Source organism: Cariama cristata, unplaced genomic scaffold (genome assembly GCF_000690535.1).
Source record: "Cariama cristata isolate BGI_N322 unplaced genomic scaffold, ASM69053v1 scaffold3506, whole genome shotgun sequence".
NCBI lineage: Eukaryota > Metazoa > Chordata > Aves > Cariamiformes > Cariamidae > Cariama > Cariama cristata.
This window is the reverse complement of record NW_009622552.1, coordinates 1,126-15,865: the sequence shown is the minus strand read 5'-3', so window position 1 is coordinate 15,865 and position 14,740 is coordinate 1,126. Positions and strand designations below refer to the sequence as shown.

Here is a 14,740-nt window from a genome sequence, read left to right as displayed (position 1 = left end):
CTATACACCAAGGCAAGAGGAAAATAAAATTAGTAGAGTGATTACAAATGATGAGACAAGGCGAGTCACCTATTCTGTATCCAATGCCCCTTTCTTTGTTAATGATTCAAACAGTAATTTGTTAAAATAAAATGCACTATGCTAAAAAAGCCCAACACCTCATAATAGCATTTAATATATTTTAACAACAGATTAAAAAAAAAAAAATTAAGAAATCGTGCATACAGGCTAGCAGGTATAACTGCTGATTTTACTAGTGATGCTAATTTTACCATTAGAACTGGGCAATTTGGGATAAAACCCACTATTCTATTTAAACAATTCCTTTCTTATTAAAATTCCAGATTACACACAGCAGTGAGAAACTGCTGGAAGTTAATCTACGGTAAATAATCCTTAGGGCAAAAGATACTGTAATGAAACTGCATGGAAAATTACTCACTCAATCATTTTTAAAACGTTGAGTCACAATTCAGTTTTGTTGGCCTGAAACTATCTCCATAGCAAGTCAGCAGCAAATCCCAAAGCGCAGCCAGTATTCCCAGAGCTCAGGCTTGCGGATGCGCTGCTACAGTAGTAAACCCAGGAGCGTGCAATGTCTTACACTAGCGCTTCCATGTAGCACCCTCTTCCCATTGAAGTAAAAACAAACAAACAAACAAACAAAAAAAACCCCCACACCACCAAAATCAAAGCAGTTTAACCACTGGCTTCAATGTGAGCAGATTCAGGACATTTCCGAGTGCTCTATAGGGGACACTAACAAGACTGAAAACACAGGCAATCCTGGTGGCATTAATTAAGAGGACAATGAGAGTGACAAGCGTCCTGCTTCATTGCAGAACACCTCGCTCTATCACTGCCAAAAGGAGTAGCTTTTAAATCTGCATTTTGAGATTAAATGCATCATCATTGCACAATTACCGTTCTAATTAGCCTCCTCGACAACAGATCGGCTTTATTTACAATTAATTTTGGTTAATGAGTTAGTCGTAGTTTTATCTGACAGATAATGGGAGAGAATTAATAATTGCTTAATCCACACAAAATTTTGTTGTTCATATAGTGCGCAAAATTTTGACAAATGTTTCTGAATCCTAGCCAACAACCACCAGCACATTTTCACTATCTGAAAGCAGCCAAAGCTCAGCAAATGTTACTGTATTACACTATAGTGGATTAAACTGTTTATATATATAATTAGAATTATTATTATAAACTACAGTCGTAATTATAAATTGAAATTTCATCACCAGCTCATAAGGAAGCTTTCCTCTTTCCAAAACACCTGGCCAGAACAATTAATTCAGGTCATCTCTTTGATAGTCTACCAAGATCTATTCCATTTACAGTCGCAGGAGAAAATGATGCAGACACCCAAGCTGGAGAAGAAACTGTCTTGTCCACGTCAGGTGTCCTGCATATCTCATACCTTTGTCCATACCCCTCCGATGAACACGAGCCTGCCTCTGAAGCCAGTTTAAGGTCACAGTCAGACTTTTTTTTAACTACGCATTGGTTTTAAACCATCATCTTCAGTTGCCACATTGCCACCTTCTCTCAGAAACACCTTCCCCTTCCCAGATGCAGGGTTGGTTTTGCCAGACCCGAGTACAGACCTCACAACAGGAGGAACGTCAAAAATTCCTCAAAGGGACTCTCACACAGCACTAGTTTCATAAGGGCGTTCGGATGCCACAGCAAAGGCGAGGAAAACATGACAAGCTGGGGCACTGAACGACATTCACGTGTTTGAGAAAACAGAACGGATGATAGCGATCAGCATAAGCAAAGCAGAACCGATACCCTAGCGCAATTCTCTTCTTCTAGCACAGTAGTCTGTTGCTGGGGTGCTGTCTATCAGATGCAACATAAAACTTAAGGATCTCCCTGTATACAGTCACTAAGGAACCTTGGATAATTATACTGCAATTATCATTCACATTTCTACAACGAAAATACTATTTTTACTCTTTTCCTAAGGCACTGTACTCTGTTCTAGGCTGTCAGGAAAAAAAAAAAAAAAAAAAAAAAAAAAAACTCCTTTCTAGAATTAGGTATTGTTCTTCCAGAAAGAGGTTTCCACTGCATGAATGCAGCAATGGGTGCAGCTGGGACACAGATAAAGCATCTTGACATGAAGATGAGCAAGTACGTTACAGAGCATCCTTATAGATTATTTCCTGGAATGCACTGCAGTTTGCTTTGGTTTTGAATACATATGTGATATATATTTACTAGAGCAAAAAATCTCACTACTATCGATTTTTCTATAAATATTTAATGGTTACCAGTCAGAAGCTGAATTTAAGTAACAATAGCGCTAATGACATTAAATAAACGAAGCACTTTAAAAGTGTGAGAAAAAAGCAAATACCTCTTTACAGCATTTTAGCGCAAGAGCGGTAAGACAGCAACGTGAAACCATGTTACGTGCTGATAGCCTGAGTCATGTCTGGTCTCACAGTCTGACCAGCGAGGTGATTTTGCACAAACATCTAAGAAAAAAGTAGGTTCTACGAGCAGCAGACTTAGCAGAGACTGGCTTCCAACAACTTTTTCCCATGCATTTGACATTTGAAAAGGGTGGCGCTTAATAGCTTTTCCTTCAGCAGAGGCACAATTCACATACCTCTCCTCTTTTTGGCTTCCTAATTTCATGAGACTTGCATGACTCTAATATTTTTCAAGCCCGTATATCTCCATCGTATGTGACCGAAACTCTCTCTAAGTGCCTTCAATTTGTATTTACACATATCACACATGTACAGGCTTGTCATAAACCAGGGCTCGACGCATTTTTGTATTTTTTTTCTCCAGTTGCCAACCTTCCCTACTTGATATTAGCTAATTTGGGGGCAGCTGACTGGTGACAGCATTTATACTCTGAGAAGACTCTGGTTTGGGATTCACATATAAGTGCATGGGATTTTGGAGAAATAAAGAAGTTGTGCAACTGATAGAATACAAATCTAAAAGAAGGCAAGAATAAACTCAGAGAGCTCTCAGTCTGCTAACGTCATATACTACTTGACCCTTAAATACACAACTAGCACATCATTCTTCTGAACTCTTGAGAGCTACCTATAATCTGACATTTCAAAGTCACATACACAAATGATGAAGCTGACTGCCTCCCACCTATAGAAGCTGAATTCATACTAACACTAATTTCTCTAATTTTTCTCCACCTCTTCAGCCTATAATTTTATGCACCCATTTGTATCTCTTCAGTTGGCATCCTTCGTGAAGCTCTTGAAGATTTATTGTTGAGAAAGCACGATATAACGAGGAGATGTTATTACATTACATTCTAGAAGAATAGATTATCCAAAGGATAATACCTAACAGTGATGGAGAGAGAGACCTGTGTATTTAAGCTAGAGGAAAAACTTCAAACAGGGGGTTTCAAGTAAAGCTGATAGCCCAGATTGTTCCACACAGCTGCATGGAGATGTATTAAACTCATCCAGGAACCACCTGTGGTGGAAACAAAGTCAAAACAACTGCTAAAGTTGACCCAATTTTGGGAGATTAAACTGTAAAACTATTACACGCATCTACGTTTAGGACATGCCTACATCTGAAAGGTGACAAGGATTAAGGTACTGAGTGAATTTAAGGCCAAACAGTGTATTCTAAAATTTTTCTGTACTTGGGCAAACCCTGCGCAGGTGCCAGATCACTGCAGACTCTCCTGAGATGCAGGGAGAGAGGCCCCTCACCACAACACCGCACATGCAATACAAAGGCCGTACCTGGGAACGGACAATTAAAAGCAGTATGCAAAACTGCTAATTAATAAGATTTGTTCCCCTTCAGGGGCCATTATCTGGACAAGGCAAAACACACACTGCAGGATATCAATTTCTCAAGAAATAAGATTAAAAACCACCAAAACCAAGCACCGTTTTCTTCTTTCGCCTGAGCCTTCTCCCTCTAGCACAGACCTGGCTGCTAACTAGAACAAGGTCTTCAATCTACTGCGACTCTTGCCCAGAAACTTTTAAACCATCCATGACTTAAAGAGAATAGCTGCTCTTCCCCAAATGAATAGACCTCATACCTCTTCTGTGTAAAAGGACTTGCTGTTTTCATATAGAAAGAGGCAACTTCTTTCATTTTCAAAAGAAGCGAATTCACACCGTCCTGTTTGCTGCTCTTTGGACAGAAGCGGGTGTTTAATTCACACTGCTGGAGTTTAAAGGATGCACAGGTACCGTTACCAAAAATTCTCAGTTTGTGTTTTATGGCTAGATCACTACCTGAGGGACCACATTTGCTTGCAAAGGGAATCATAAAATGTCCAAAGGCTGAGCTGAGGACTAGGAAAGAGTAGGTGTGAATTCTCATAGAACTGCACACACACTCACATTCCCAAATCAGACAGTAATTAGGAGAAAAATGAACATGGACTTGGGCATATCAAAGGCTTCTCCAGCCATCTTTCTGTGCCTCTCATCAACATAACTTTCATGGACTGAGGGAAGACATGTCCGTTGAGAAAAACCAGGACAACATCACTTTCTTCTGATGGAATTAGGAGTTTTTGGAGGCTGAGGGGAACGCAAGGGAAACATGACTAATAAGGAGCTGAGAAAACTCTAGCCCACTGTACAGCATTGATATCTTTAGTATAATACTCGTTTTGTTCAAGTGGAGGAACAAAGGGGGTAAACAAGAAAACATCCCTCATCGGAAAGTCAAGCTTTGTCTTGCATGTGGTTTAACTGCAAATGGAGCACCTCTATTGTAAGCCCTGCCCAGATTTTCCATTAGTTGGAGATGAAACATGGACTGTCTTACCTCCTCGCGTCAGAGGAAACTTCATGAGAGAAAAAAAAAGTGATAGATGGGACAGGCAGACAAGGTGAATGGATTTTCTGTGCTTCAGTATGTCCTACCTTCTTCAGAAGGTGCTGCAGACTTCCACCCCCCAGGGCAAAGGGCCTGACACCAGGAGCACCAAGATGGTGGGCTCTTCTGTCCCCACTGCATGAAGCTTTGGAGTGGACAGTAGAGCTGAGTCCCCAAAAAGCCTTCTCCAGCCCAGTGATAGGGAAGGGACTTTAATATTCCCATGAGTCTTCCCCTTCTCTCTCCCCTACCGCAGTGACTACACCTGTGCCCAGAACAGCCTCACAGGTGGTACCAATACCACAGGAGAAAAAGGGGGTGAAAAAACCCACTCTGTGCAGTTTCTGCAGGTGACATGAAGCCATGGTGGGGAGAGCGGAGGCAGGTCTAGAGTGAATCTGATTCCTTGGCTCATGTCTTGTGTAAAACCCACAGCCTGCTAAGAAGAGGGGCTCCTACGTGTTTAGGGAGATGATGCAGTTAACCTCTGCTGTTTTTTTCATTCACCACCAGCTGGTAGATGCAGCTATCCACACCAGGGCTGGGAGGGCAGTTTGGCCCTAGGACTGACCTCCAACCACCCACAGGTGAGCCCCCCCATTCCTGAGGGGGCACAAGGATCCCACCAGCAATCCCAGCTTTACCAGAGGGGAGACCAAGAGCCCTGTGACCACTCTGGGGAGGCTGAACACAGAGCAACTGTGAGCTAAAAGAGCGGGTACGGTGCACAGGGAGCCCGCCACCTCTGTGGTGCAATGCCTCGGCCACGCAGCGTTACAGGAATAAACCCCAGAACTGGAAAGCAAAAATAAAAAGTGTAGAGAAAGCAAAAGTCAGTTTAAAAAAAAAAAAAAAAAAAAGAGAGGTTGTAATTCACGGAAGTTTACATGACCTATCAGCACAGAAATGAGGGGTATCAGTCAACCCCATGCTTTTCCAGGAACAGCATCTGCTGTTTTTTGGTGTGCTCCAATGTAAAACCTGTAACACCACTTGCCGGTGACCCTGCCAGCCAGGGCCATGCTCACAGCAGGAGTTTCTCCAGCATCACTCCGTCTCTGAGGGATTACAGTTCTTCAAAGCCACAGGCTGACACAGCAGTGCCAGCAGCAGCCGGTAATGTTCCCTTGATCCAGAGCCAGGTCCACATTTTGCTGGGCAGTTTAAAGAGGGGTTTGTCCACACACAGACCTGGTAACACTCAGCTGTATGGGAAGAGTTAAAATGCTGTGGTTGCTGTAATGTAATCACACCAGAACAGGGTGCTTTAGGACCACCGCAATTATTCCTGCACAGGACAGGAAATAAGCTACACTGGTATTAAGGTACTTCTGAACGCATCTCCTTGTGGGGCTGCAAAAATTAAATGTAAACCAAGCCCTAAGCAAAGTAGGCATTGTAATAAAATTCCTACTTTTGACAAGGCCTAACATGTATCATCCAAACCTCCATCCTAAGTGATCTACAGCCTCTGTGATTCAGGAAAAAAAGGTAAGAGGGGAAAATAGTGGCACAGAAACACGAAGGGACTGCCCTACGACCACAAGGGTCGGGAGAAAAACTAGCCCTCTGTTTTTTGGCCCAAGAGCCATACCTGTCAAGCCTCATCGCTTCTCAGTGATAATCGCAGCTCTGCTTCCTTCCATTGGGATGCAGCAGTCGGCCACCTGGATTCCAAACAAGTGTTCACCGCCCTAGGCAAGGGACAACATGCCACAGCACAGGCTCCGCACCCAGGCTGGCAACAGGTCTTATTACTACAGAGAGCAGCGGCACAGCCTTCTCTCAAATTTTCTACAGAGCTGCTTGAAGGTGGATGCCCCAGGGAGTTTCATTCCCTGGGATGACTGAGGAAAAAGCAGAAGAGGGCTATGTCTTTTCCTCCCGGCTAGAATAGCATCACTCCTTCAAGGTGCCCTCTTGCCACTGGAAGGAGGATGAGCACCGCTCACCCTCAGTAACACACAAAGATGACACAGGTAGCTGCATTTCCACCTGTAAAACCTAGTCCTGCAAACTGCCACTTAGCTGGAGGACAAGACAGAGCCTGTGGCCCACGGGAAAGGGAAACTAGCCCTCAATCCCATTTCCCAGAAGAAAATACCCATCCGTTTCAAGAGGAGTGGCACCTTCCCCCAGATTCAGGGATGGGAAAGACAGAGCACGCTCTAACGGGTATCTCATCGTCTAGCTGCTATCAAAGTGCCGCATTTCAAGGAAGACGAGGATTGCTCTTTTTGTTGGCATGTCTGAAAAGGAACTGAAATTCCAGAAGCAAACATTGAAAACTTGCTGACTACAAAGCTAGCAAGAGCACTGAGTGTTGTAACAGGGTGTGTACCAAGGAAAGTTAACCGAACCTGACAGTCCAAGAGAATAACAGAAGCTCCCTAAGAAAGGTGTGTGCTACAACAAAGCCCTAGCAGATGACCTCTCAAGAGGCTTCCATTAGAATGGATAAAAACCTATTTAATGAGATTAACTGATCATTTCGCTCCACCCTCGTTATAACACTCACTGAGAGAGAGGAATGTTTTTGCAGCCAAGTATCTGACTCCACAGGGAATGCCAGAGATACTGTGACAGAAGACAGGAAAAATACACAGGGGAACTCTCCGCTGTTGGAGTGTGAGCTACAGATATTAGTTACTTAAACACCTACGAGTTTCAGTGGCTACTCGGTGTTCGTTTACGCGCTGAGTTTGTATCAAAGGAACTATTTCATGATTTCATGAAAAATCTAAGCTGATGTGAATGAAGCTACAACAATCCAAGGTGCATCCTAGCAAGTATTTCATTTGCAGGTAAACCTTTTTCCTTTTTTCTTTTTTTTTTTTTTTAAAAAAAAAAAAGAAACAAACAGTGTAACACTACTTTGCAGAGCTTCAGTTTCTTAGGTGTGGACAAAAACCTGGATTTCTGTTTAAAGCCTGATCACCTTTTTATTTATTATTTTTCCTCCTTAACCTTCAAGAAAGATAAACCTATTGGCTAAAACTTTGATGCGTATTATTTCCCCGGCAATTCTCAGGGAGTCTGAGGTTAAAAAGCTGAAGCAAAAATCAGTGCTCCTGTGTGCCAAAGGAGCTCACTTCTTCCAGTTCCCTGCCACACTTTATTGAGCTCGTTCCTTACATCTAAGCTCACCTTGGCATGGTGCATCTTCACTGCCCTTCAACCTGTAGAACCACAGGTATGTCTGTATCAGGCGTCACCGTGGAATTCCACAGCTGAGCTCTCTAAACATCAAACTGTCAAGGTTGGAAAGTCAGACACAAAGGACTGGAGGATATCTTAAGTGACTGTCGAAAGTCCACCTCCCGGCACTGACACAGGATCAAAGATACCCAGACCAAGAGGTGTTGCCTACCCTACTCCTCAAAGGCCGCTGAGCAAAGAGATTCCTCAGCATCTCGAGGTTATCCAGTCCAAGTTTTGAGCACCATATGCAGTGTTTCACACTTTCCAAGATAGCTGGAAGAACCGGAGACCTGAATCCCCACTTCAGAGCACAGCACTTTGGCTGCCAGAATTCTTCATGCACCAGTGCATGTGTCAGGGGAGTGACTACCTCAAAGCACTAACTCAGTCCCCCCCGCAGCCCAGCCCAGCCAACTTCAACCACCCTCCCTAAAGAAGAGCCTCCTGCAGAGCCTCAGCCTCCATCACCTCATCCTACTGAAAAAACACATACTGAGCCAAAGGGAGTCCCACCGTAAGGTCCAGCCTCGCGTGCCTGGGCAGTAGGCTCCAGTGATGGCAAGGCTTGTTTGCCGCGTAGCTGAGGCATGAAGCAACCTCTAATTTTACACAGTTTCATTCCAAAAGGCAGGCTCCACAGTTACGTTTCTTTATCCATACAGCTGTGGTGCTGATACAGCTGTGGTGCATGAAACTTTCTGCTCTGGGCAATACAACTGTGACAAAACAGGGGTCGTATGACAATTTAGAGTTGAAAAACAAAAGTAATCAAGAAAAATTTGGGGCTTTGAAGTTACCAAAAAAAGAGTGCAACCCAGTCTACCCTGATCACTGGGAATACAGTATTGGCTACACTATAAGACCTTGCCCAAGTTCTCTTTAAATACTGCTGCTGAAATCACTCACACTTAGTACTGTTGTCAGACAGTGCGATCATTCCCCACCACAGAGAAAATGCAATCACCTCACCATTTTCAGCAACAGTCAGTTGACAATGTTTATTTTCTTAATAAATTATTTCTCATAACTTAGTAACACTTTAAGCTACTATAAACACATCTTGAAAGCGTACCACAATTTTAATCAGTTTCAAACATCAGATGTTGGGTTTGATATTTATGATTGTTCTGACTCTGTTTCGTTTAAGGGCTCCTTTTGTCTACAAAAGCAAAGATAAGAAAGTTATCTGGAACACTCACTGTAAAGTCACTAATTTAAGAGGAAGTTTCCTCTGTCACTGACTGTCGGATGCTAATGGCTGCCGTTATTATTTTCCGTATGATACCAAGTAAGTGGTCTTAGAGAAGTATCCTTCATCCTATAGAAAGCGGTCATCAAGTCAACTAATCGAACAACTGCACCCCTGCAGCTTCTAAAGGGGACATTCTTCTAAGTCCATTTTAACCTACAGGGAAAAAAAACCCAAACAACCACAAAAAACTTATCTCTAACAACTATAGTAAGAACTCAGTGTGGTACTATGAGGACGTGATGGGGAATTACTTCTTTTTAAAGCCTCTTTTATAAGGATTTCCCCATCAGCCTTTAATTAACATGCCAGTTCCTATTTGGAGGTTCCTGATCACTTAGAGCCCAGTTCAACATTCGCCGAAGACAAGACGACAGACTCCCTTGAACTCGGTGGGGTCTACAGGAGGGCTTAGGGCCATGCAGGGAGCTCTCTAGTACCAACACAAAGTTAACTGAGCAGGCCTTCAACGCCCAGCTCTGGCTGTCAGCCTTTGTAAGAGTTTTCCTACAGAAGATCAGAAGTAAATCTGGACTTCCAGATTTGGGACTATGTAAATGTATCATCTGTAGTCAGCAGGTATAGTGCTAATTTGTCTTGCTGTAGAGGAAAGTGAGATGATCTATCAACCTATTCAGTCTGACTACTCAAATGTCTTTTAAATCTTTGCTTATGTAAAACTACAGTAAAGTATTTTAGAACAGAGCATCTGCCAACATACATACAGTATGCTGCTAAAGGCAGATACATACCGTAAGGTACATGTAAGATCATTAGTTAGCTATGACAGGCGATTTGCTGTGATTTATCTTTCAGGATCACCTCATTCACAAGGAAAATTGAGTGTCAGCCCCAACCATAACCTACAGAAACCATCTAGATACTTGAAAACGATAATAGGTTAAAGGATGCAGTAGACAGCTCTCCAACACAAGCCAAAATACTTAACCCGAAACCTTTTGGAATAGAACCTGAAAACATCAGTAGCCCAGCCAGCACTCCTACTAACACAGACTGCCAGGGGCTAGCGAACATAGAAAACTCTTTGCCCAGCACATATTTTACTGTTGCTGGGAGAGCACTGCTCAGTCATTTCGGTACAGATCCAAGAAATTTGCTTCTTATGGTTTTGTCTCTGTTTGAGCCAGACACAAATTAAGACTAAATTAAGAGCTGTGGTTCAAAACGATTCAATGGAACGCAAGAACAAAGGTCAAAACTTAGATCTCTACCCTGCAGGTGCACATCCTGAGCGCACACATAAATAGGGCCGTCCACTTTCTGGGGGTGACTGGCAACAAAACCAGGAGCAAAATATTTGGGGTCTGATCCAGGTACCACCTTACGTACCACCGCCTCCATTAGTAAACCGTGCCCAGCCAGAATGACATGCTCTGGGCTTCACTGTAACAGCGGGCCAACAGTCGATGAGTCTCTGGTGACTCCACTAGAAATTAAACCATACTGAAATACAATGCAGCCGCTTCCTCCACAACAACGGATGATGGATCAATCCATTGGGAGCTACCAAAGTCATACAAAATATTTCAAACAGCTATTTCTCCTTACTCTCCCACCTCGCCTTTAAAAATATAACAACAAAAAAAAAGAAAAAAAGAGAAAAAAAAGAGGTCGCAGGCCCCTGGGTTACTGAACCTTTATAAAGGATTTCCTGTACCCTGCAAAACAGGTGGAAAGCTCTAAAGCACAGCCTGGCGATTTAGTCTACACATGCCAGATTCAGGACTTGGCCAAAAACCTTAAATGAACCAACGTAACAGCTGCCACAAAAGCCAACAACCTCTAATCAATACTTTCCATGTTTAAGACAGAACAAACTGCCCCTCTGCACAACATTCTTATGCCTGCAAAGAGTAAATAAATTACAACAAATTTAAGAATCTCGAGTTTTGCTTGGCTTTGGACACCCTGGCAGAGCCCCTAATTTTTCAACAGCAGCACATGTTTAACACAGAGCAGCAGTGATGAAAACTGTTGAGACACCTGTGAGAGATCAAAAAACACATCTAAAAAAAAAAATAAGATATGCACCAAGGCTGCAGATACATGTGTGTTGCAAGAACTAATGAAGCTTAAAAACCATTGCAAATGTTAACACAATGAACATGAAAATACTGAATGTGTTAAAGTATTTTTGCATGACTTCATCCTAGATCTTTTTATTCCCTAATTTGACTCTGGTTTTTAGTCTAGATTATAAAGATGATTTAAAACAGGGAGATTTTTTCCCTTCCAATGAAGCCTTCCCATTAATAAAAAGGAAACAAAGAAAATGAAGAAAGTGAGTAGTAAAACTTTTACAACATAATAAAATATATCAGAATCCCAGTGCAGCAGGATTGGAATTGTCTAAAGATGCTGAATTATGATCGGTTGTCATATAAAGTTCAGTCCAGAGTATTAGCAATCATATTCTCTAGCAACATGTATATAATTGGGAGATCTTCATAATAACCCTCAGTTTTAAAGGCTCATAAAAAGTGCGTTTTACTCGTAATTTGCAGGAAGAAAGAAGAATTCTTAATGGAAAGTAACGTGTTTCTCTCAGTAAGAAAGACTCTGAAGGCAATACACTCTGTATTCTAAAGTAAGCAACTCCAAAAAGCTCTCTTTTCTTTCACAGTTTTCGGTGGGGTACTATACAAACACTCAGTTTAAAAAGATGAATACGCATCTATACTACACAGACTACAAAGAAAATTAGTATCACGTTGAGAGGAACCCTCAGAAAGTATATCGGAAGCAAAGCATGTTACATTATTTCTGAATACAAGCACAAAGGTACTTTAAGGTAATTCTCTTGATGTAACATTGTAACCAACAGTAAAACAAGCTATGGTACTCACACACACGCACAGAAAAGGAAGGATGTTGGGTTTTTAAAATGTGTGTAAAATGCATTTATCCACCCCCAAAATATAGCACGAAAATAATTATAAAAATATTATCAGCACTTGACACTCTCAGTAGACCCCCAAATCTCTACATTTTCTCAATTTTTCCCCCGACATTCTAAAACAAAATCCTTTCAGTTTGTTAGAGAGTCAGCTTCCAAGTGCCATAAACTTCCAATTACCCCAGCCACTTTCGGACTTGCCAAGGCAAAGCTGAGGTAACGAATAGGACGCTGAAGTTTCTATATGGAATAGTAAAATACAACCTGTCATCAAACCCAGATATTTTAACTTTATAGTTTTGCCAGAGTAAAGCCATTTTTGTAAATAAAAGGTGTTTGTTTTCAAATAAAACTACTTCAAGCTGTTTTAGGAAGCACAGTAAGTAATCATAATAATAACAACAATTTCCATTTGGATTTCAAAACCCGACGAAACAAAACCTGCACATGTCAAGCCTAGTGTTTTCCTACCTGGAACAGGTAAGGACCAGCTCTCAAATGCCACCTTGGGATAGTTCAGACTAGTAATCCCGTCCATGTTTAGATGAGACACCAGCATGAACAAGAAAGAAAAGAGGGGGGAGAAAAGAAAAAAAAAAAAAAAACAACACAAAAACCAAACCACCACAAGAAAAACCACCAAAACTACCCTGTCCTTCTCTTATTAGCAACGCCTACAGGAGCGGTTAAGACCCAGTAAGCAAGCCGAGGACCCGGAGGACCAGACTAACCCAAACCCGGTGCTAGAGAGAAACAGGCTTAAGAAGAGACTTACTGCTTGCCATGTGACTGGGGGAGGTATGCTGCCCATTGGGTGTGCTGGAGGTGAGGTCGATGGCCATGCCGGAGTGCTCCCTTTCAGGCGAAAGCTCGTTGTCACCTGCTCGCACAAAACAAGCCCCCCGTAAGTTTCCATCCCCTGCTTCAGCAGAGCAACAGGACTATTAAGAAATACAATCAGCTTGCTCCCTTCGCCCCTGCCCTTCCCTCTTTTTCTGGTGGGGTCTTCCAGAGCCTGTAAAAACTGGACTCTCAGTGACCACAAGTAAAAATATGTGATGAACAGATTTTAAGAGCCCCCTCAAACCTACTGTCACCAGTCTTTTACACACACGCCTGTACCAAACCTTGCCCCAGCTGCTTTGTCTCAGGAGAAGTTAGGATTACTTTTCCATTTGCAGACACCGAGAATCCAGGCTGGGCAGGAGAAGACTGAAACAGTACGGACCTTCCCCCCAAAGCTCTGGGTTAACTGACAGTTAAACAAAGCACTTAGACAAACCCTCACACAGAAAACAGGAGAAATGCAGAGTGAAAGGCACAAAAAGTTTTTGGCTGCAACGCGAATTTCTGAAGACGAACTCCCTCTCATTTGCAAAGTTCATTCATCCTCAGCAAATATTTAAACCTAGAGGTACTCATCCACGCACCCACCCCCATGCATTTTTCAGTGATACGCAAAGTTTACGTTTAAATGCTATTAATTCAGTGTCGTCTCAACGCAAAGACCATACACAAGGAAGCTAAAGTTTCAGGTGTCTGCATTATTGAAAGGATACTGGGAAAAGAAAAGTAATTCAGAATAATCAAAGGAAAGGACTACTTACATGTTATATATCCATCAGCAGCCTCTGCTTCCATAGTCAAAGTGCAGTGCTGCAAGGCAGAAAAGTACACCCTCAAAGACGCCTGTCAGTATCAACTATTAAATGATTAAACCCACTTAAAGCCCTAAGTAGTTGCCCATTTTACCGCTGTTGCAACCATTGCCCAGAGAAACACACAAGTGTACTGCATGTGCTCATTTGCAAATCACTGAACTCTTCCTGCAAATTATGTGAGCAGAGAAAGTCAGCTGCCTCATGGGCAGGCGGCACTGGGATCATCTTGGTCTGACCATACCCCTCTCTTTCCCCCCCCCGAGTTTTTTCCCCTGACTTTCGATTTGTTTTCTTCAAGCCAGGATGGTAAAGCTTTATCAATCATCAGCTCTCACAGCCAGAAGAGACTTTGAGGAGATGGATGCTATTAACACTTGTTCTTTTCACACACGCTCTAAGAGACTCCATCCTGACCTAAACAAAATAAAGCCCTCCCGTGCCCGTTCCCCTTCGAGAGAGTTGTTGTAACTCTGTCTCACACCACCGTACAAGCACACACACCTGTACACACACCTGTTCACGCTAACCCTGTTTATCTGCCACAGCATGAGGCCAAACATCACACTTAATACTCCCAGATCATGCATTTTGTGGTGTGAAACAATCTTAAAGTTTCTGGAAGCGCTTTGCTGACACAGAACAAGCTATTACTTTCCAGAAACCCAAGTAACTGTATAGAATGACACCCCCTAGCTATCATTTGATATATATTGAGGGGGAGAGAGAAAAAAAAAAAAAAAAAAAAAAGAGATCAATAATCATAACTATGTTCTTTTAAGTGGAAAAGTTAAGAATCTGACATGACCAGAGGAGAATTTTATTTCCTCTCTCCCTCCACGGCCTCTTTTTTGCCTT

The 14,740-nt window shown here is 42.4% G+C and overlaps 1 protein-coding gene across 2 annotated transcripts in view; it reads right to left on the bottom strand.

Moving 5' to 3' along the window:
- IKZF2 (IKAROS family zinc finger 2 (Helios)) overlaps positions 1 to 13,865 on the bottom strand; it is a 109,004-nt gene extending 95,139 nt beyond the window's left edge. For both annotated transcript variants that reach the window (XM_009702366.1, XM_009702367.1), the window contains exons 1-2: positions 13,832 to 13,865; positions 13,000 to 13,104 (exon numbers count right to left, since the gene is read on the bottom strand). In XM_009702366.1, the coding sequence (XP_009700668.1) occupies positions 13,000 to 13,104; positions 13,832 to 13,865 (139 nt within the window). The remainder of the gene's footprint in view (positions 1 to 12,999; positions 13,105 to 13,831) is intronic.
- Positions 13,866 to 14,740: the final 875 nt, after the last annotated feature.